Genomic DNA, 22,493 nt, shown 5'->3' with positions numbered 1-22,493 from the left:
GTTTGCTAGTCGTGTTTATATTACTAAGATCCTGTTATTTGCAAAGAAGAAAGTGCTTTTAGTACAGTTGCAGTCTATATGAGAACTCCAGAGCTGTAACACAATGGAAGACTGATAATGATATGGCAGCAAGGTCTGAGGGCAAAACACCAGACTGCAACTGAAGTCCAAAGGGATTTCCCTCATTAGTGTGTGAAGCAACTTCTCTGGATTTCCATTTCCTTTGTGATGAAATGGTTCTAATGATGGTCACTTGCGTTCTAAACTGCTTTCTGCAGGTGGAAAAGGCTATATAAAAGGTAAAGGAACTTGTTACTCTATAGGTCATCAAGCTGCACTCAAGGATGTTTTCGTATCACAAGGAGTAACTGCAACTCTGGTTATCAGTGCAAAGACAACATGGAAAGGGGACAAGCCGGAGTGCAGAGGTTGGTGCTGAACCAACCTTCTTTTCAGCCTCAGATCCCATTGAAGTGATCTTCTGACCACTTCTTGCATCAATCAAATCATTGCTGACTGTTGCCAGACAGTAAAATGTTGCCCATCACATTGTCACTTGGAGCTAAATATGCAAAGTCTGGTTTTGAGCATGCTAAACTCCCTGTTGCATTATGTACAGGACAAGATGCCCTGTTGGGTTTGTTGTTGTTGTTTCCTAATAGCTCAAACAATTTTCTGTCTTTATAGGCTATACAACAATACACCTATTTCTTAGGATTGAAGTTATTCCTGGCACTTTCAGTGCAGTATAAACAGGAAACTTTAAAATATGAGTAACTGACAAACTACAGAAGTGAAAACCACTGATTTGAAATACCTCAGGTCAAGAGAGACATTTTGTTGCTTGCTTTCCCCCCTGTAGGTTTTACTGTTTTGAGAGCATGAATCATTATGGTTCTTTGAATTCCTTATGTACTACCACTGAGAAAAATACACAGTTCCTTCTGAAAATTAACTGAAATAACAGTCATGTGAACAGTACAGAGGAGCCTGCTGCTCTGAGGCAAGGTTATGTCATGCTGCAAAAATATGTGAAAGGAAGCAAAATTTTAAGCATGTTTTTGGAAGTTTTCCTCCTTTTCCTCTCCCTTCCCATTGTTTGAATTGCTTGTACTGTGTTGAAGCTGTTCTATCTTCACAAAAATGTAAAAGCTCTGGGACCTCCTGAACATGCACATTTGGCCTCCACCTGCATTGTGTCCAGATAATGCTCCTTGGATATTGCTTTAAAGATGCAAGGACCTTGTACCTTTTCCTACAGATGAGAAAATTAAGCACAAAGCAAAGAAGAACTACATCTGAAAAGCCCTGTAGTGAATCCAGAACCTAAGAACACAGTTTCATAGGACACAAAGCCTGTCTCTTGACTGGGATATTGAACTTCCTCCCTTTCCAAGCCCCTTTGACAATGTTTCTTTCTCTAAACTGGAGCCAAGAGTTCCTGTAACAATGCTCAGCTGATCAGATTTGGAAAGAAGGAAACTTTGATGGACAAGATGAGGACACTTTTACCAAAACAAGTATCACTGAAATTAGTGTTTTCATGCCTGTTTGAAAGCTTTGTTTGAAGCGAACACTTCAGCAACCTTCATTATAACCTTACGGCAGAATAATGTTTCATAAATACCACAAATTTCAAGATGTGGTCTCAGCAGTGGATACAACATATCTAAGTCAAGAAGGATGCAAATTGTCATGATGATCACAAAGCAACCTGAGTTTACCACCAACAGATAATTTCTCTCTAAAACTATGACTAATAAAGATTGAAAATATCAATCTCAGGATGCCCATGTAGAACAAATAGAAAAAACCTACATATTTTTGTGTGATACGGGACTTCTCCTCCCACTCCCATCTCCATGTATCTGGATGTTGCACAATGTTTTTCTATCCTGCAAACTCCCCTGTGACTAGCCTTGCTCTGCAACTGTGAGACAGCGTACAGATTGTGTCAGCTCTTTATTTCAGACACCGGCCTTAATTCACATCCCTGTTGTGCTTCCAACTTCTGAAGACATACCTAGATTTAGATGTGGACCTGGACTGGACATAGCACAAAGAAAAAAAGCTCAGGCCCCACATTAAGGCTGAATGTAGGTCTAAGCACATCTTCACTGCAGTGGATGGTTAATAATGATGTGATTCACATGGTCCGCTCTGCATGATGATCACTGGCTACTTGCAAAAAAGCTGGCCCCAGGTGCCTCTGGAAAGGACTTTGGCACCACTTGTGACACTGATATTTTCATCTGCTTAGACACTCTAGAGCAAAAGACGTGAACAGAGCCAAGTCAGGCACAGTGCCAGCATTTCAGATTTTCTCTGTGGCTCAAGCAGTAGCTACTGCAGCAATAGCTGTGTGCAGTTGTTGCTAGAGGAACTGCTTGCTTATGGTGATGAGATGGGACAGTGGAACTGAAACTCAGTTCCCATGCCTCAGCTACTGCCCTGAACTTTTGAGAGTCCCACGTTTTTCCTAGAACACATTGCAGGGGTTTCAGGTATGATCATACAAGGATGTACAAGGCCAAAACCAGTGAAGGTCTGCAGAAAGAAAACACTGCTATCTTTTGGATACAAATATTATAGTATCCAAATACATTTTCCAAGTAAAAGAGACAATTTGATCTTGCATGCAGCAAAGCCAAAGGCAAAGCCAACTCTTGAACCTTGCCAAGAATATTCTTTATGGCTAATCTGTTTACATAACCCAAAAATATTTTTCATTTGACAAAACTGCTTGAACAACCATTTCTTGAAGAGCAAATTATACAGTTAATGTAATTCACATTAAGAAAAAGTGAGTAGCTGTGAAAAACCAAAAAAATAAATAAGAGCATTTTTGAGAGCAGTGGCATTTCTCTTCTATCCTCTAGGTATGTGCTGAGGCATTTAGATCTTAGTATCAGGGTTTATTCCTCATTGGCTTAGTTATTCAGAAAATATTGCATTCCTGAAAACAAACAATATTTCATGATCACAGTGCATCATCTAAATTTCCAAAGCCACTGCAGTGTAGTTGCAGTAAAAATATGGGATAGAAATCAACTTCCAGTTGATATGAGTGCATATCAAGTAAGTGCGATAGTCCTGGCAAATGGGAAAGAAAAATGTCGTAACTTCACAAACGCTGGCATGTAGATAAAGTGGCTGGCTCAGAAGCCAAAGACACTGAGATTTTTAACTGAGATTCAAGCATGGTATTGGAAAGAATTGTGCATACTCCTACGTATTACAATTTGTTACATAAGGAGAGGTACAGGTTTTTTTCTCTTGTTTTGATGCCCCCTGCTCTTATTTTCTGCAGGAATTAAAAACACCTGACTTGGGGAGTCCTCTGCCCCTGTAGCTCTTGAAGGGCATATGGAATCACACCGAATCACAGAATGGATCGCGTTGGAAGGGAGCATAGTGGGTCATCTGGTGCAACCTGACTGTTTAAGTGGGGTCATCCCAGGGCCCATGGCACAGATTTGCACCCAGATGGTTGTTGGGTATCTCCAGTGAGAGAGACTCCACACTCTCTCTGGGCAATCTGTTCCAGGGTTTAGTCACTCACACAGTAAATTCTTCCTCATGCTCAAGTGGAATTTCTCGTTCACCAGTTTCTGCCTGGTTCCTATCGTCCTGTCACTTGGCACCACTGACGAGAGCCTGGCTCTGTCCTCTTGCCACCCTCCATTCAGATAGTCATAGTCATTGATGAGGTCCCATCTCAGCCGTCCCTTCTCGAAAAGAAGCAGAGTGTGGGTTGATTTCGGACAGCACGCTGCTCTGCCAGTGCGGGGCGGGAGAGATCCGGTCGGGGGTGCCGGTCATATGGGGGCAGCGAGTCCGGCCAGGCCAGGCCGGCCAGCGGGGCCGGGGCCAGGCGGGGCGGGGCGGGGAGCGCGGCCAGTGGGGCCGACCATGGGGGCCCGGTCAGGGGGGCCCGGCCAGGGGGTCCGGGGCTTGGGCCTGGCGGGGCGGGGCCAGCGGGGCCGGTGAGGGGGCTCGGCCAGAGGGGCCCGGCCAGTGGGTCCGGAGCTAGGGCCAGGTGGGGCGGGGCCGGGCGCGGCGGGGCCGGGCGCGGCGGGGGCGGGAGGCGCGGCCAGCAGGGTCGGTCAGGGGGCCCGGCCAGGGGGCCCGGCCAGCGGGGCCGGGGCCAGGTGGGGCGGGGCGGGGGGCGCGGGCGCGGCGGCGCCAATGGCCGCGGGCGGGCGGGGCGCGGCCGCCATTGCCCCGTCCCCCCGCGCTGGCGGCTGCCGGCCATGCTGGGGCTCCGCCGCGCCTTCGCTGCTCTGCTGCCGCTGCCGAGGGCAGGGTCGTCGCCGGCCGCCGCCATGTCTACGCTGCTGATCAGCCAGGAGCGCTACGGGTGGCTGCGGGAGCTGGGGCTGCAGGAGGAGAACCCGGGCGTGTACAACGGGCACTGGGGCGGCCGCGGGCAGGTGCTGGGGGCGCGGGGGCGGGAGGGCCGCGGGGGTCGTGCCCCCTCCGCCGGGCGAAGGGGCCCTGCCGCTCACCGCTCCGTCCTGCTCTAGGTGGTGACTACGTACTGCCCCGCCAACAACGAGCCCATCGCCAGCGTCCGGCAGGTGAGCGTGGAGGGGCGGGAGGGGCTCCGCGGGTCCTGTCACCCAGCGAGGCGTCCTGGGGCCTTGGTTTGGGCGCTGGCCCTGCCCGCGACCCGCGTGGCGAAGGGCACGGAACTCCCGATGCCGCACCAGGGGGATGTTGAGAGCACGGCGGCCGCTGGAGCTCGTCGCAAACCAGGGCCTACTGCTGGCAATATGCCTGCGGCTTTCCTGGGAAGAAAACCAGTCTGTTTACCTTCTTATTTTTATTTTTTTGTTATTTTTTTAATTTTTCTGCTTCTTGCCTCTCCAGCCCTCCGCCTCGCATTCTTGCAAGCGTTGTTGGGAAGACCAAGGGTCCCTCCCTTCCCTCTTGCAACTTGTGGAAGTTGTAAAATAGGGGCAGATTGTGTTAATTTAGTAGGGATGAGAGGCCTGGGAGGAAGTAGGAAAGAAAACAGTATAGTAAATTCAAATAGTAAATTTGTGGAAGTTTTTACTGTAAGAGTAGTACCTACTCCTTTTGTGTATTTGCTGTCAACTAGCTCATGGTGCCTAATGAGGCTGATGGATTAGGACATATTTGTGTATTTGTGTGTCTGTGTATCTACAAACATATGTAAGACCGTTATTCTGTATGGAGCTTCCTCTTAACACCCGAATGAAAATTTCTGCTTGTGTTTTCTTTGGTTTTTTTTTTTTTCAATTTAGGCAGCACATGTGCTTTTCGTTGACAATGGCTTCAGACAACTTGTCTTACTGAGACCAAATTGTGTCAGGATACAAGCACCCTGTAATAGTGGTGTCCTGTAGTGCAAGTACTCTCTATAAAAATGTCTTTGAGTTGGATGCAGAAACTTTTTGTGGCATTTCTTTTGGGCATTTGATTTTCCTAACTTTGATGTGCTTCTTCATGTAGGGTAATTTGGAGGATTATGAAGAAACAGTAAAGAAGGCTAAAGAGGCATGGAAGGTCTGGGCTGATGTAAGTTAATGGAGACCTCTCGTTTATTACAGATCTCTGGCAGAGATGAGCTATTAAATTGCCCCATAAGGTGGAGATGTACAAATGTGTTCATACTGTTTGTGGTGCACTAAAGCAAAAATCTGGAATGAAGACCTCAAGAAACAAACCCAGATAGTTAATTTCTTTGTTGTTGTGATGCCATTACGGTTCAAAGATGAGGACATTGACTTGTGGGGTATGTTTGTTTTGGAAACCCTGGCAGATTTACCAAGGCTTGTGCCTGTGAGCTGTTGTCAGCAGGTCTGGGGAGGTTCAGAAACCTTGTAGGAAGTAGACTATCCCTGTGCATATTTCACTTCCTGTCGCCCCTTGCTTTCTTCTGGGAGAACTCTGTGGAGTATTTGGATGTATAGTGGCTGAGGAAGACTGCTGCTTATAAACACGGGGTTTTTTTGTTCACCCACTGTCTTGGTACTTCACAGAACAACTGTGTTGTTCAAAAGCATTAGTGTTATGTTGTGTATAATAGCTAAGCTATTTTTCCTTAACAAACTGTAGCTCCCTGTGCAACTGTGGCAACTGTGTCCAGCCAGCACCCATTCTGTTGATGGCTGTGCCCAGCTTGGTTCTTACAGCTACCTGTTGTTTCTTTGGTAGAATCTGGCACCTGGATTTCAAAAGGTGATGTGCACTCTATGTTTTAGCCAGCGAAATACAGTAATTTCACGATTACAAGCCGCACGGACTATAAGCAGCATCTCCGGGTGTTGGCAAACATTTCATTCTTTGTCCATACACAAGCCGCACCCAATTATAAGCCACTCTGTCGTTCGCAGTGAGGACCTGCGTGCCACAAAGTTGCCAATTAGTAACAGAATCGTGGGATGGCAGGGTTTACTGGCTCGGCCCTGCTCGGGGCGGCTGCCAGGGAGTGGCCCTGGCTCACTTGCCACAGCTGCCAGGAAGCGGGAGAGCGGCATGCCCGGCCGCCACTGCCGCCGCGCTTGTCGGGGCTGGGCATCACTGCTGTGCTCGCGGGGGGCGAGCGGCACCACCGCGCTTGCAGGCTCTCACTTCCGGGTTTGGAAATTTCCTAAATTTGTTAATATATTAGCCGCTCCGGAGTGCACGCTGCACTTCCGGGTTGGGAGCAAATTTAAGTCAAAATGGTGCGGCTTGTAATCGTGAAATTACTGTAGTTTGCCTTGTCTGAAGACAGCAAAGTTTAATATGAGCAAGACAGCTTCCTTGGGATATGTTAGTATGTGTTCTTTTGTTACGATTTGTGAGTATGATGTTGGTGACTCATAACGTGTTTGGAAAAAATGTGAAAGCAATCCAACAGATAAAGAATCAACACATCAAATGTTTTTTCTCAAAGCTATTTGTTGTTAATATGTGAATTTTGTTGTTTGTAATGAGCTTACTTGAAAGATATTGCCTGTGAAGAGATACGTTTGCATGGTTTATGCATTTCTCCTCAATCTTGTTTTTTTAGAGAACTACTATTTTAAACCTGTAAATCCTGTTGTATATAGTTTGCAAATTGATCTTGGCTATTGATTATTATTCACCATACTGACACCACATTAGAAACAATTTATCAAGAATGGGTGTATGAGCTTAGTATTTTCATGAGTGAGGTTTCTGTGTGTCTTAATTTCTGCTAACAAAGTAAAAGTTATACTGGAAAGAGAGTTTTAAAGTGTAGTATTAAGTACATTTCAAGGCTCAGAAACCAGTAAGTGAACTTTTATTAAAAAATACTTGTTTCTTGAGGTGTAGCTGATTGGTTGCATTGCAGGTGATGGAGTTGAACAGAAGGAGCAGAATTTACAATCTGAATGCTTCTGGCAATATTCAGTGGAGCTGAAGTTTTGAACAAACAAAATGTTTGCAGTATTATCAGTCTCTGAGGCAGGAAACATTTTTTTGTAAAGCAGTGCACATGATAAAGATGAACAAGTAACAGTGTCTTGGGAAGATAAACAAAAAAGCACAGCAATCAGTGATTGCTTACTACAAGTACAGAAGTCTAGCAGTATATATACAGCAGGAGTTTCAATGTCATCTGGACTCTTCTGTTTTGTTTTGACTAGATCCCTGCACCTAAACGTGGAGAAGTAGTGCGACAGATTGGTGATGCCCTAAGACAAAAAATCAAAGTTCTGGGAAGCTTGGTAAGGTATTTTCAGAATAGCTTATATTTTTGGGGGGCAAGAGTGGGGAATGAGGGTGAGAGGTGTGTCAAAACTGGCTTTTTTTGTAATACTAGAAGTTTTATCTGCAATATTAACCTTAGTAATTGTTAACTAATTGCTGCTAGTTCTGTTAGCTTGCGTAATTAAGTTTTAATTTTAAAAAGAAGGAAAAAAGGTCTTATGGTATGGAAGTGACATGAAGCTGTGTCAGCTGAGAGTTTGGTTACTTGTTAAGAAAAGGTTCTTCACCCAAAGGGTGTTTGGGCACTGAATAGGCTCCTGGGAAGTGGTCACAGCACCAGCCTGACAAGAGTTCAAGAGGCATTTGGGCAATGATCTCAGGCACATGGTGTGATTCCTGGGAATAGTACTGGGCCAGTACTATTCCAGAGAATAGTACTGAGCTCAGGATATTCTATGATTTTGTGATTCTGTGAAATGGCAATTTATAATAGGAAAAGGAAATTTATTATGGACCTCTCTGGGATGAGTGGTATTTTTCCTCCTGGCTGTCAGATAGAGGACTTCCTAATACAAAAGTATTCTGAAAAAGACCTTCTTCCAATATAGAAGAAGGTCGTTTAACCTTGAGCTCTTTCTGGTGATCTTTAGGATTTTGCCAAGTGACATGTGGAAATAATGAGGCTTCAGAAGTTGAGATGGTCATAATGAGATGATCTTGCAGTGCCATGCAGGACATAAAGGCTGAAGGACCGCTCATTAAAAACTCTTACTAGTTGCTGGAGAAGAAAAGGAGACAAGTGGGGAACTTCCACTTTCTTTTTACAGGACTTGCCTGTCTGTGCTGCTGTTCAGAAACAGCTGTGAGTGAATGGCTCCGTGTGTAGTCAAGCCCCTATTGTTAACCTTCAAAACTTTCTTCTGCTGTTTCTCTTGATGTTGTCTCTTCAGCATGGTTTTTGTGGTGGAATTTTTTGTGGAGGGAGTGCTAATGTACTTTTGTATTCAAAAGCAGTAGAGCTTCCCTGATGAGTGTGGACAGACAGAAGTTTGTCCTATATTCCTTGACCAAAACTTACAGCTTCTTGCTACATTTTCTTAGTTTTCTCAAACAGATAATATGTCTATTCAGGTCTACTAGGATTGAGGATGAATTTCAGGGTGAAAGAAGTGCAGTAGGTATTCAGATTTTAGGACTTTGCCTGACTTTAGGATATGGAAAAAGGAACCATATCGAAACTCATCTATCTCATATGCTGTAGGAAATTTCCAACCTCACCTTACCATGCCCTGGTGGAGTATCCAGGTATTTCTACTGTACATATAGACCCACTGCTGAGTTTCTTAGTAAATGGTGGATGCTGCCCTGGTTTTGGTCACAGATAGGGGCTGTTCCTTCTGTTTTGAGATGACCACAGGGAATTTAGAAAAACAGTTAGTCATCTTTATGTCAACTTTCACATGAAGAGAAAAATTCTATGGAAATCCTTTGTTCCTGATTCCTCATTTAACAGCCTTTTAAAGTACAATCATCACTGTAAAGTGGTAGGTGATATCCCTGTGAAGGCTACACCTAGCTGTCAGAGCATGACTACAAAACCAAGTGGAGATAAGTAGATGATTTCTCAGTTCCTAAATTTGCAAATGTTCTCACTTATGGATGAATATATCATCAAATATCAGCTTATTCTCTCTGATCTATTTCAATTAAGTAAACCTAACATATTTTTAAGAGAAGGATGTAGTTTAAGATCAACTTTGAAAAAAAAAGATAAATTGATCCTAAACATCCCAGGCTGCTAAAATAAACATATAAAAGCATTTTTAGCAGTGCCTGCAAATGAAATCTCTCAAATTTGCTTTGAGATGTTGTGAAATGAGTAGTTTGCTTATGCAAAATATAAGTGGCTGTTTTCTTTTGTTGGAGCAGAGTACGGTAATTTCACTGTTACAAGCCACACCTGATTATAAGCCACAGGTCCGGGTGTTGGTAACATTTTGTTCTTTGTCCATAAATAAGCTGCACCAGATTGTAAGCCGCGCTTTCGTTCGCAGCAAGGATCCCCGTGCAACCTTCACGAAGTTGCCAATTAGTAACAGAATCGCGGGATCACGGGGTTTACTGGCTTGGCCCTGCTCAGGGCGACCGCCAGGGAGTGGCCCCAACCCCACTTCCACTGCCACTGGGAGGCAGGGGAGCGGCATGCCCGGCCGGTGCTGCTGGGAAGAGGGAGAGGGGCATGCCCGGCCAGTGCCACCACCACGCTCCCTGGGGCTGGGCAGCGCTGCCACTGCTGCGCTGCCACTGCCCCGCTGCCTGGGGCCAGGCAGGCTCCGCCTCGACTCGGGGCTGCTGCTGGCTCGGACTTTTTGGTTGGGAAATCTCCAAAATTTGTTCTTACATAAACCGCCCCTGAATGTAAGCCGCACTTCCAGTTTGGGAGCAAAATTTTAGTCAAAATGGTGCAGCTTATAATCGTGAAATTACTGTAATCTCTTTTCCAACTTGTTCCTTGTCTGGCCCACAATCTAGGCAAGCCTGCTGGTTTTGTTGATCCTCATTAGTGTTGGACACTCCTTTCAGTATTTTTTTTTTTCTCCATTAGTTTCCTTTTCCTAATTTCTTCGTGTTGTATTGGGGTATGACCCTTGTCCAGTTGTCTAGTGTGTTGTTTCTTTAAGTTCTGAGTAAGTGGGGAAGAGGTGGACTTCTTCTCATGAGAAAGTGTGTGTTAAAATCTTCTTGGTGAGTAGATACACCAGATGTTAGGGGAATACAAAATATGCTTGGGATACAAGGGAATTTTGTACAAGAGTTTGTCTTACTCTGAATTTTTTTCAGGTCTCTTTGGAAATGGGAAAGATATTTGTCGAGGGTGTTGGGGAGGTGCAGGAGTATGTGGATGTCTGTGACTATGCTGTTGGTTTGTCCCGAATGATTGGTGGTCCTATTTTGCCTTCAGAAAGTGAGTATGTGCTATTTTTCTGGTTTTGTTTGTGGAGTTTTTTGTTTGTTTTGTTTTTGTTTGTTTGTTGTTTTTTGGGGGTTTTTTTGGTTTTGTGTAGAAATTAAGGTATGGAGGTGTAATTTAAAATATATGGTCTTGTAGTACAATATAGTAAAATCTCTGTTCTGTGTGTTGTTTAGAGAGCTTTAGTAATAGATGTGGTAGGCAGTAGTGCCAACTAATGAAGTGACAGATAAGCAGTTCAGTCAATCCATTTTCTGTGTTCTTTGAAGCATTAGGTTTTTTTTGATTTTTTAATTGATGAAAGGTGGTCGAGGAAAGAATGTAAAAAGTTTGGAAGTGTACTTAGAAATGAAAGACCTCTTTGTCAGTTATTGTTTACCACAAGTCATTATTATGTTAACTGAATGGCTAAATAATAGAACTTTGTTATCAGATCATTAGCTTTTTTGCACAATCTAGCTAGCCTTGTTCCAGGTAAGCTGCAGAGCACAAATAATGCAACTCTTCCCAAACTATTGCTGTGGTGGACTGAAGGGTCATGCTAGGTTTCTTGCTTACATATTATCCCTTTTTAGAACATTAAATGGATGAAAACTGCATGATGTTGTGGCTTTGCTTTCAGGACCTGGCCATGCCCTTATAGAACAGTGGAATCCTGTTGGGCTAGTAGGAATCATCACGGCCTTCAACTTCCCTGTTGCAGTTTATGGGTGGAACAGTGCAATTGCGATGATCTGTGGAAACGCTTGCCTGTGGTAGGATCTCCACCCTGGTAACAGTATTTTTGAATTAGAAAGCTAATAATTCAGGCATGAAATTGCTGTTGAGTGTCAGGTGTTTCTGGATATTTGATTCTATCTAATGTAGGCTTAAATTCTCATTATTTTATATTAAATTCTCTGTTTGTAGTCAGAGCTTTTTTAAATTTTGTGGTAACCTCTTTTTTGAAGTACTATAGTAGAGATGCATCCAGTACTTAGCCAAATGATCTGTGAATAAAGAACCCAGGGTGAGGGCTTACAGCAGTGGTAGTTAATATTCAGAGCTGGTGCAGCTAAGCTTGAAAATCTAAAAAGTAGCTTTACTTTCTCTCCTGTCTCTTTCTTTGCTTTCATCTACCTCCTTCACTCTAAAAGCTGGCCTAGCCCTTGTCCACATGGATTTCAGTAGGAGTTCTGAATGCTTAGCTGCAGAAGGAAGTGCTTGAGTTCCTGTCTTACTTTGTACCTGAAAATCAGCCTAACCAAAGTATGCTGTGGATCAGAGACACTAAAAATTGCTTATTTGAACTATTTCTTATTCTTAAAGAATTGAAAAGAATAGGAAGATAATATGATTTTCTCTCTGTCTCTAGGAAGGGTGCTCCTACAACATCTCTTGTTAGTGTTGCTGTTACAAAGTGAGTTCTGGTTTCTTTGATCTTTGTCTCAATAAATAGGAGAACTTACTTCTCCAAGGAATAAATTTTGTAGTGATACTTCCTTTAGTTTTATTGTTACTTTATATTAGCATTAAAATACTTATTGAGCATTACCAATAGCACTTATTTTAAAATGCTAAATAAAAGTAGACCCCTTAAAATGGATAACTACTAAGTTTTGTAGATCTGATATTAACTCCTGAGAATAATTACCCCAAACCATTACTACCCCAAAACTCCCAGACAGTTCATTCCCTATCTGCACCTGTCCGAAATCTCTAACATTTTTACATCTTTGGTTCAAGGATAATTGCCAAAGTCTTGGAGGATAACAAGTTGCCTGGAGCAATCTGCTCTCTGGTTTGTGGTGGAGCAGACATTGGGTAGGTAGCATTAGTTGTGTTTTGTGAACTTTTGTAAAAGATAAAAAATATTCTTTGAGGTACTTCTTGTAAAGTTATTCTAGTCTGTAGGAGTTCCCAGTATATGCACGTGGTATCGTAATTTTTATCAGCTGGTCTGAAATTCTGGCCCTTCACTAAATATAATATGTATGTCTACTTGCTGTTGTAAGATCAGCTGCAAACAAAAACTTGTTGGATATTTAATGAAGAGACATGACTAAGTTTATATTCCACTTCTGCATATGCTTACACCAAAAGAATACAGCTAATAATAGGTTCCCCTTACCATGTTCTTTAGAGTTTTGGATGTAAAGGCATTAGCCTTTTTGATTAGTTGTGGAGGAGAATAATTCCCTTTTTCCATGCTCATTCAGGATTCTGCCCTTGCTCATAGATGTATACCTGTACTTGGAAGCTGTACAATCCAAATAACTTGGTTTGATTTTTGCAATGAGGAAATCCCCAGTACAAATATGTATTCAAATGTATCTTTTGAGTATTTTAAGAGAAAGCAAAACATATGGAAGGCATTTTAAAAAGTCATAGATTTGCATATTTTCTTAAGAATCATGATAATTGGAGCTAACTCACAATATACAGTAATTTCACGATTACAAGCCGCACCATTTTGACTAGAATTTTGCTCCCACCCCGGAAATGCAGCTTACACTCAGGAGCGGCTAATATGTAAATAATTTTCTGACATTTCCAACCTTGGAAGTGCAAACCGAGGTGCCGAGTCGAGCACCTGACAGTAAAACCCGGGTTTACGCAACTGTTACAAATTGGTTACTCAGTTTCGTGGCGGGTGGAGCCGGCTCACTGGCCGTATGGGGAGGGGGGAGGCAGGGGGCTCCCTCCTGCTGACCCCGTGGCCCAGGGGGATGTGGGGGCTCCCTCCTGCTGGCCGCACGGCCCGGTGGGGGCGGGGGGCTCCTTCCCCTCCTACCGCCGCCGCTGTGGGTGCCAGTGGGCTCCATCCCCGCCTCCCACCACCACCGCGGGTGCCGGCCGGGCTCCGTGCCCCCCTGCCACTGTGGCGCAGCGCCGGGCCATGGCGAGCTGGGCCACCTGGCCCCGTCGGCAGCCCTGAGCCCTCACGGCCCGAGCCAAGCCAGTAAACCCCGCCATCCCGCAAGTCTGTTACTATTTGGCAACTTTGTTGCACGCGGGTCCTTGCTGTGAACGACAGAGCGGCTTATAATTGGGTGCAGCTTGTGTATGGACAAAGAACGAAATGTTTGCCAACACCCGGAGATGTGGCTTATAGTCAGTGCGGCTTGTAATTGTGAAATTACTGTACTTTGGACTGAATTTCAGTGTTATTACAGATGATGCTTTTTTTGGCCTGAAAAGATGGATGGAAACTACCTTGTTCCTCTTTTCTGGTTAAGAAGAACCTTTCCTGTCATTAGCTTGGTCACCTGATGTTTCAAAGAAGTGGCTCTGTCTTTGAAGCTCTCCCTGGTTGAAGCTGATGTACATGGAAGGTGCAGGCTGCTTTTCTGTCTGCGTGTCTTTTGTTGAACACAGTGCTTTGTGTCCCATTGTGCAGGACAGCAATGGCGAAAGATGAGAGGATGGACCTCTTGTCCTTCACTGGCAGCACAAAAGTGGGCAAGCAAGTAGCACTTATGGTTCAGGAGAGATTTGGTGAGTGTGTTGGTTCTTCTCTATTTCTTTCCGTGTTTGGTGAAGGCAGCAGTGCCCCATAAGATTTTAAAATAGCAATTTGTTTCAGCTGTGTTACCTTTTTTTTTTATAATTTTTTTTTTTTTGTCTGGATAAATGGGGTTTGTAACTGCTCGTTAAAAAATGCAGCATTTTTCAGTTAGTTCTGTTGCAATTCAGATCTTTTTATCCACAAATCCGTAGTCCTACAATTCATTTGGGCAGAGGTGTGGTGGTCTCCATTAGTGTTCAATTGTAAGGGAGATAGGTAGGGTGAACAACCAGGGCTTATGGTCTTTTGGCAATGTAAGTGAGTAGAATACATTAATATATTCCCCCTCACCCTTTACTCCTGATAAATATAGTAGAAAATTGATGATTTTTGAGGTGCTTTTTTTGCTTTGCAAGTATTTAAGAGTTTCCAGGCAAGAATCTCAGCTGCTGGGTTCTAACTTCTTAGTTTATAGACAGCACCTTGCAAACATTTTTTTTCATCTTGGATGTTTGAAGTTCATACAGGTGTAAAAAAGCTCCCCAGAAACCAGAACAGATAGCAAATATTCACCCTGATATAGGTTGTGATTTTGTCTCAGATTGTTGATAAACAGTTGCCAGGGAAATTAATGAGCTTAGTTAAATTTTGTGTGCATTTTGATCTTTGTAGGACCTTATTCTTTATTTATGTCATAGTATTTATGCTGCAACTTTTTCCTGTTTTAATATTTTTCTTTCTAGTGCTATTTTTTGCCGATCTTTTTAAACTTCTTTGTGCCATAACTGCTGTGCAGGTATCTTCACAACATGTGATAGATGCAGTATTTGGTGTAATTTTCTGCTTTGGCTAGAGTGATTAGTTGACTGTAACCTCTAAAACATGTTGTTTTAGACATACAAAACATATAAAAATACCTTTCATGAAGCTTAGCTCTAGTCAGAGATGACCTCACTGACTGAGGTGCAGTGAATACATGTGAGCATGGCATAACTTATTTTGTGTTTTTCATTAGGTCGGAGCCTGCTGGAGTTGGGAGGAAACAATGCCATTATTGGTAATATGCACTGTAGAAATTTAGTCCTATAGATGATATTTGGAAGTTAGTGTGCAAATATTCATAGCTAATTGTCCCTTTATTTCTGGTTGGTTTGTTTGTTTGTTTTTTCCCCATACACTGGGCTTTTAAAAGTACATATAGTTTGTATAAAATAATAGAATGTTGCCAGGTTTTTCTATCTTTGATATTGTGGAGGGAGCAGTGTTTTAGGATAAAAAGTGACAGTTCAAAGTCTTTTAAGTAATCAGTGTTGAAGAGGAGAGCAGAATGAGAGAAGCAGTAAGATTCAATAATGGTTTGTGGACAATGCTAAACTAAATAAATTTGATTTTAGGATAGTTTTAGTTATAGAATCGTTAAGGTTGGAAAAGACCTTTAAGATTGACTTCAATTCTTAACCAGCATGTTCACCAGTAAACCATGTCCCCAAGTGCCATATCCTCATACCTTCTGGATACTTCCATGGATAGTGACTCCACCATTTCCCTGGGAAGCCTGTTCACATGCCTGACTGCACTTTTATAATGTAATCTCATGAACATTACACTTCTAGCATTTTAGAGTTTAGGTACATACATATAAAGTCTGAGATACTTATGATACTGTCAAGAGAAGCATGCAGGTATTTATTTCAATAGCACATTTTTCAGGTTTGTGTACCTTAGGGTATGATCCACTTCCTAGACAAACAACATAAATACTATAAAGATGATCAACATGGCAGAAACAATATATAAGCTCAATAAATACCTAAATTGCTCTCTTGTGCTGTTGCCTTTAGTTTCACCTTTCTCCTATTCTGGACCAATATGCATATTTGCATATAAATACTCTTTTGAAGTGCAAATATGATGCTACATCATCTGCTCTTTTGAAAATCACATTTGAGTAGGTCCTTCTTTTTTCCTATGCTGCTGTGTAGCTAGTAGTATAAACTTGTTTTATGGTTTGAAAATTGTTTATTTTTTAATGTTAAAGTCCGACTTTTTCAGGAATTGGTTGGACTTAGTCCCAAATTTAATAATAGTTTTGGATGCTTAAGAGACTTTTGTGGGACTGGTTAAACTGGGTGGTATTTTGGGGATTCTTTGAGCTTTGTAAAACATCTCAATGTCTTCTAGTCAGATGAATTTGTTCAGCTCATTGTACATTTTATATTACACCTGCGTGTTTTGGCTTTTTGCTGTGTGTGGCTTTTTGCAAGGCCACATGGATACACTACAATTGCTACTTTATGCTGATAAACTTCTCAGAGACAGGCGAAGTGGTTAAATGGCAAGAAATCGCTTGTAGTTTCTTGAATTAAAAAGAAGCTGAAATTATTTGCAAACTTTATTGCAAAAGGCTCTCTTCAGTAGTTCAAATCTATAATTATGTCCAATTGTATGTGTCTAATTCCAGCTGCAGAGAAATAGTAGGAATTTTTAGGTGTTCTTTTGTATCTTACCATCCTGTGCTAGTGCAACTGTTCCTAATGATTCTTGACCAACCTGTCAATTTCTAATATTGTTTAGCATCTTAAGTCTTGTGAACTACTTGCTTACTTCAGTAATATGCTCATGTTCTATTTTTTTTTTAAGTGTTTGAAGATGCAGATCTGAACCTAGTCATCCCATCTGCTCTATTCGCTGCTGTGGGAACAGCAGGTCAGAGGTGCACAACTGCTAGAAGACTGGTGAGTAAATGTGTGTTGTCTGGTTTGGGTAGCTCTGAATTTTAACTTAATTCCAAATTGGCTCAGAAAATGCCTAACAATTCCTAATATTGGGAAGAGCAAAAAATAATATTTAATAATAATTATAATATTTTTATGTTGTCAAAAATAAGTATGGCGGGAAAATAAGAACATAGTTTAATTCCCGTGTAATTCTAGCTATAAACAGTTTATTTGTATGTATTTCAAAATACACTCTAAATCAGGAGAATAGTACTTGGCAAAGTTCTGTATTTCTGTTTTCATTGCCAGAGCTTTACTTATGACTGCTACAAATTTTGGTGCAGTGTTTATGTTGCAGCAAAGCAAGGGGGTGTGTGTTACCTACTTTGTTATTAATTCTTAACCAATAATTTTCAACAAGTTTAACAGTGTTATAGTGTCAACCAGTGTCTGTATAGTTCTGTCAGAGCTGGGTTGATTCAGTAAATATTGGGCAAAATGGATGTGGGTTAATTGATTTGGGTGTATTGAATGGGGTGTGTTTCCTCACACTCTAATTTTTTGAGTGTTTATTCTAGAACACTAAACTGAAATGTTTATAGAATGTATTGATAACACTGCTCTGAGATGGGGTAAAATTAAAACAGATTTTTATTTCTTGGCTTTTTTATAAATCTTTATGGTGAAGGTTTTACATCTTTCTTTTCTGATGTTGGTGCTGTTTCAGAGACCTTGGCCTCTGTCTTTTTTAATTTTGGGATTTGCTGAATATGAACTACACTATTTCCATTCTTCATTCAGCTCCCTTCCAAGTGCACTAGTACTTCAGGAACAGTTACATAGTCTATGCTGTCTTACAACTTTCTTACCACATTTTAGTTTCTCCATGAAAGCATCCATGATGAGGTGGTGGCAAAGCTTGCCAAGGCCTACGCCCAGGTCCGCATCGGTGATCCATGGGATTGTAAGTAGCTATTTCCAACTCATGGGTTTTGGAAACAAGTTGCTATTGGTTTCTTTCGGTTTAAATTCTGAAGCAATTATAGATCCAAAGTATCGAATTTTAAAAATTTACCAGGGGGTGGAAATAGCTGGTTTCATTTAGAATACAAATGCTGAAAGGAAGATGAAGAATCTGGCTAATACTGGTCATCCTGGACAGATTAAACAGTTAGTCCCAAGATGCTGTGGTAAGAATATTTGCAAACGGAGTTTTGATGGAAGTATGCTTCTGAATCTTATTTTTTTAGCTGACACTCTATATGGGCCTCTTCATACCAAAGAAGCTGTGAAAATGTTCCTTAATGCAGTAGAACAAGCGAAACAACAAGGTGGCTCTGTGGTCTGTGGTGGAAAGGTGACTTAACTTTTATTTTCTCTGCTGCAGTTTGTGCTCTAGGAAAAAAATACAGTAATACGATGGCTGAGGCCAAGCTTGTACCTCAGCTTGCCCTGTCAACCACTGCAGGATGTTAGTTTAGTCAGATTGAGAATGTTTGAATTGGAATCCTCTCTTCAGGGTAAGGCAGTTCTATTTGGAAGCTGCTGTTACACCACTCCCCAGTTGCAAGTGATAGTGAAAATAAAAAAGCAATGTAAGTGGTAGATGTCAAACACATAACAAAGGAAAATTGCAGTTCTGTCCCTCACAATATCTGACTTGAGGAAATACTGGAGATCCAAGACTACCACTCGTACATCTTCATCATACAGGACATTTAATTTTCATTGACTTAATGTACTGGGACTTCTTGTCTTTCATTGGCAACTTCTTTATATCTTTAAAATTTAAGTAGCTTACAGGTAGAAGAAAGGAGGTTTCAACTGCTAGATTTCACAATCTGTTTACATCCTTAGTGGATACAAGTTGTGCTATATTTAAAATACTTAAATAAATAAAATGTAAGTTAGTCTACCTAGCCTTCTGTTTCTGATTTCTAAACTGTACTAGTCAGACCATAAAGAATTCCTTTCCTAATACTAAGCTGGATGCTGTTTGGAACTTACTTGGTTATTTTTTATTTATTTTGAAGGTTATAAATCGCCCTGGAAACTATGTTGAACCAACCATTGTGACTGGCCTTCCTCACAACGCACCCATCGTCCACACTGAGACGTTTGCCCCCATACTGTATGTGCTGAAGTTTAAGGTAAAGTAACAGTGGGGAAACAGATGTCAAGGGTGGTAACAATAGAGTCATGAGAGAGATCTCACATATGTGTCACATCCATGCAATTGTCCCAGTACTTCAGGAGGTGGTGTTCTCTTGTTCTGCGCTGGGAGGTAGCCACTGTTTACCTCACTATTAGCTGCATTTATTGGAAGAGTTGGGGTGAGAATCTACACAGGAATGGATTTCTGTTGTTAGTGTTCATTGTTAATATGTTCAAAAGCAGACTGTGTTTGGTGCAGCAGTGGAGGTATTGCTGACATGGTACGTGTGTATTTATCCAGTGCCATTCTGTACTTCTGCATTATGGTTATGGTATGTTGGGTTTTTTCTTACAGAGCTTCTTTGTAACTGCTTTCGTTTGGAGAGTCATTGCTTAACCATTGGCACATGCTTCTTCTAGGAGGAAGAGGAGGTTTTTGCCTGGAATAATGAAGTAAAACAAGGTCTTTCCAGCAGTATCTTTACCAAGGATTTGGGAAGGATTTTCCGCTGGCTTGGGTATACTTTAAATTATTTTTATACTTTTCGTGGGGCATTAAGATGAGTCTTTAATGTCTTTTGTAAACCTATGCATAGTGCTAGTTGAGCTTTTTACAGCCCTCATTTTAGGGAGGGAGCCTTTCCTGATCCTAAGGAGAAATTGTCCCTTGTCTTTGTAGGCCAAAAGGATCTGACTGTGGAATTGTGAATGTTAACATCCCAACCAGTGGAGCTGAGATTGGAGGTGCTTTTGGTATGTTACTTGTGCTTCTTTAAGGTTTTAATCAGTCCACTTAAATGACTAAATATGAAGAAATCAATGAAGATAATTTTGAATCATACTGCTTTAGCAGAAAAGAGATCTTGACTAGCAGTAGTTAGATTTAAACTTTTAAAAATACCTGTATTTGGTTTTTAAAAATTCCATGTGTTATTTCCTTCTCCTCCCCTCCATCAAAGGAATGTAACTCAGACATATATTTTGGAGGTGTTTAAAATATGGCCAGATGGAAAAGTTTTAATGTAAGCAATCTTGTGCAATTTTGTATATATTGGTAAGTTTATAAGAGATGTACAATGTGTAGTATTTTTGTAAGAAAATCTTTAAATAAAAATTTTTGCCTTTCTCTCTTTTTATATATACTTAAGGAAGTGAGGAGGTGGAAGAAGTATTAACTTTACAATTTAAACAGTACAAGAACCAGCACATTCTTATACTCTTGTCTTGTGTTAAGACAAAATGTTTTTAAAACGAGGTCCTTTGGTGCCTCTATGATGAGACTTTGAACTCAAGGCAAATATTTTTTTTTTGTCAAGCATGAGGAGAGAACTGATGGTGTGTGTTGTTTTTTGGGTGGTAATTTAGGTCAGATATAGGACAAGGGAAAGGAATGGTTTTTCCGATGTATTTTCATAAAAATGTCTTCCCTCCTGGAATTAGTCCAGATTCCCATGTCCAAAAATAGATTTTAATTCATAATGTTTTTGCTACAGGTGGTGAGAAGCACACTGGTGGGGGAAGAGAATCTGGAAGTGATTCATGGAAACTTTATATGAGACGGTCTACTTGGTAAGACAGACCAAATAAGTTTAAATTACAGATGAACTTCCAAAAGTTCAAAATATATAAATTTTTGACTACAAGGCTACTGTCTTTACTGAATGTGAGATAACTATCTCTAAGTGTAATTGTGTTTTCTTCACATTCATAATACAAGAAGTTTTGCAGGGTTTTTATAAAGACATTTTCTTAACTTTCCAAAGGAAAAAAAAAAGTAGGTGGTTTTGGGGTTTCCCCCCCACCACTTTTGATTGATTTTTAAACTCATCTGAAAAATTACTGAAGTGAGTGATAACCACAGTGAGGGGACCATGAGGGCACGATTATTGCCTCTGATAGGTGATTCTGCTGTATGTTGGTTATCTATCCCCAAATCTGACAGCCCGTAGTGGATGACCATTAGTATCCTCTGCTGACTTCCATAGCCTCCACTTGTGCTATCTTTGCTTTCCATGCAAGGACTTATGAATATGAGAAATCGCACCTTGATTTTTCTATCTGGATGTTCTCCTAGTGAGAGATTAAATAGAGAAGTAAGATTCTCCATAAAGGAGCAGATAATGGAAAATGTGGTCTTTTCCTATGCATGGTTACTGTATTAAAAATTGGAGTAAAGTTAGTTCATAATTTTAAGTAGGTAGACTGCTGTAGAGAAGTCTTTTGTTAAGATGTGACAGGAATCAGAAGCTTATACATAGGAAGTGGACTGCGTAATTTGTCTCAGTGATCAAGTCTGGTCTCTAAATTCTTGTTTCTCTTTCAGTACAATCAACTACAGCAAAGATTTGCCCTTGGCTCAAGGAATCAAGTTTCAGTAACTACCTTATGAATGGCTGTGCTGTGAACCATCCTAGCGTTTCAGAATCAAGCAGCTCCTAAGCATCATGGGGATAAAAATTAATTATATGAAATCATTTCTGTCAGAAAATCAGCTACTCTTAAATTGCTTCACTTTCTATGTTTATATTTACTAATTTAGTCAAATAAGAAGTCTATGGTCTTTGGGAAGAAGAGAGGGTGACTAAAACTAACTGCCTTGGGTTCAGGTGGTCTGGATAACCTGTTGCCTTAACAATGTATTTCAGTACCAACACTGGCTCTATCCCCTCCCCACCTTTTGCTGATATTTCCAGCAGTGTCTGTGTTTCAAAATGCATGCCAAGTTTCCTACAGGTAGCTGGTGCTGTGGGGGATATTTGGGCTGCAGTACAGGGCTATTTTTCAATTAATAAATAAAGGTACATTTTGTGAAATATCTTGGGCTTCTCATTTGTTTTTGAGCAGAAATACTCAGTGGACTATCCATTTTCATACATTGAGCTAGCTGCTGGCTGGGGGAAGAATCATTGTGCTGAAAGCACTGCTTTAGTTTCCTGCCTCTCTTTCAGAAAGGAAAGCACACATGTTGGGAGATAGAGGTCTACTGTGGTGTCTTGGAATATCTTTTCAAAACTTGAAGGGGTTTCAGCCCATCCAGGTTGTCACAGCTCTTGTGATGGCCTATCACCAGACCGACTGGAGATGAGAACTGGAGATGCAGTTAGAGTGAATACGTTTCTAGGGAAAAGCATATTGTTTACTTGTGTTTCACCTCAAATGAGAGTTTGTTTTGGCCACTGGAGACTACAGGCAACAACAGCTCAGGACTCTAGATGAGAAAAGATACAGTGCTACTCAACTGATTTTAGCTTTCCACAGAGGAATTTCTGAGGTTCTTGATGTATTTTGTCTGGGGATTTCTTTTTTTCTCAGTGTCATATACCAAATTTCCACAATCTCTGAACATGGCAGAACTGTTCTTTATGGGCTCAGATTCTAGGAGTCTGATTTGACTATTGATTTATTTTAATTATGTTTTGATGGCAATACCATGCAAACTGGCTTGAAAGTCCATCATACCACAGTGCTAGTTGAT

At 41.4% G+C, this 22,493-nt stretch overlaps 1 protein-coding gene across 1 annotated transcript; it reads left to right on the top strand.

Moving 5' to 3' along the window:
* The first annotated feature begins 4,235 nt into the window (after nucleotides 1–4,235).
* On the top strand, nucleotides 4,236–21,833 carry ALDH7A1 (aldehyde dehydrogenase 7 family member A1). Its single transcript, XM_033084830.1, has 18 exons — nucleotides 4,236–4,433; nucleotides 4,527–4,580; nucleotides 5,479–5,544; nucleotides 7,626–7,706; nucleotides 10,531–10,654; nucleotides 11,283–11,415; nucleotides 12,015–12,059; nucleotides 12,386–12,463; nucleotides 14,040–14,137; nucleotides 15,163–15,204; nucleotides 16,788–16,882; nucleotides 17,744–17,828; nucleotides 18,115–18,221; nucleotides 18,898–19,014; nucleotides 19,439–19,536; nucleotides 19,698–19,771; nucleotides 20,512–20,587; nucleotides 21,342–21,833. The coding sequence occupies exons 1-18, from the start codon at nucleotides 4,254–4,256 to the stop codon at nucleotides 21,394–21,396; spliced, it is 1,608 nt and encodes a 535-aa protein (XP_032940721.1). The 5' UTR covers nucleotides 4,236–4,253; the 3' UTR covers nucleotides 21,397–21,833.
* Nucleotides 21,834–22,493: the final 660 nt, after the last annotated feature.

This window comes from Catharus ustulatus, chromosome Z (genome assembly GCF_009819885.2).
Source record: "Catharus ustulatus isolate bCatUst1 chromosome Z, bCatUst1.pri.v2, whole genome shotgun sequence".
NCBI classification, from domain to species: Eukaryota; Metazoa; Chordata; class Aves; order Passeriformes; family Turdidae; genus Catharus; species Catharus ustulatus.
This window is presented reverse-complemented; position numbering and strand designations above follow the sequence as displayed.

Excerpts from the sequence above, each read along its gene's own strand:
- ALDH7A1 (XM_033084830.1), top strand. The coding sequence starts at position 4,254 with ATGCTGGGGCTCCGCCGCGCCTTCGCTGCTCTGCTGCCGCTGCCGAGG. Across the intron at positions 12,060-12,385 it reads GTTAGTGTTGCTGTTACAAA|GATAATTGCCAAAGTCTTGG; the intron begins GTGAGTTCTGGT and ends CTTTGGTTCAAG. Across the intron at positions 15,205-16,787 it reads AGGAAACAATGCCATTATTG|TGTTTGAAGATGCAGATCTG; the intron begins GTAATATGCACT and ends TTTTTTTTTAAG.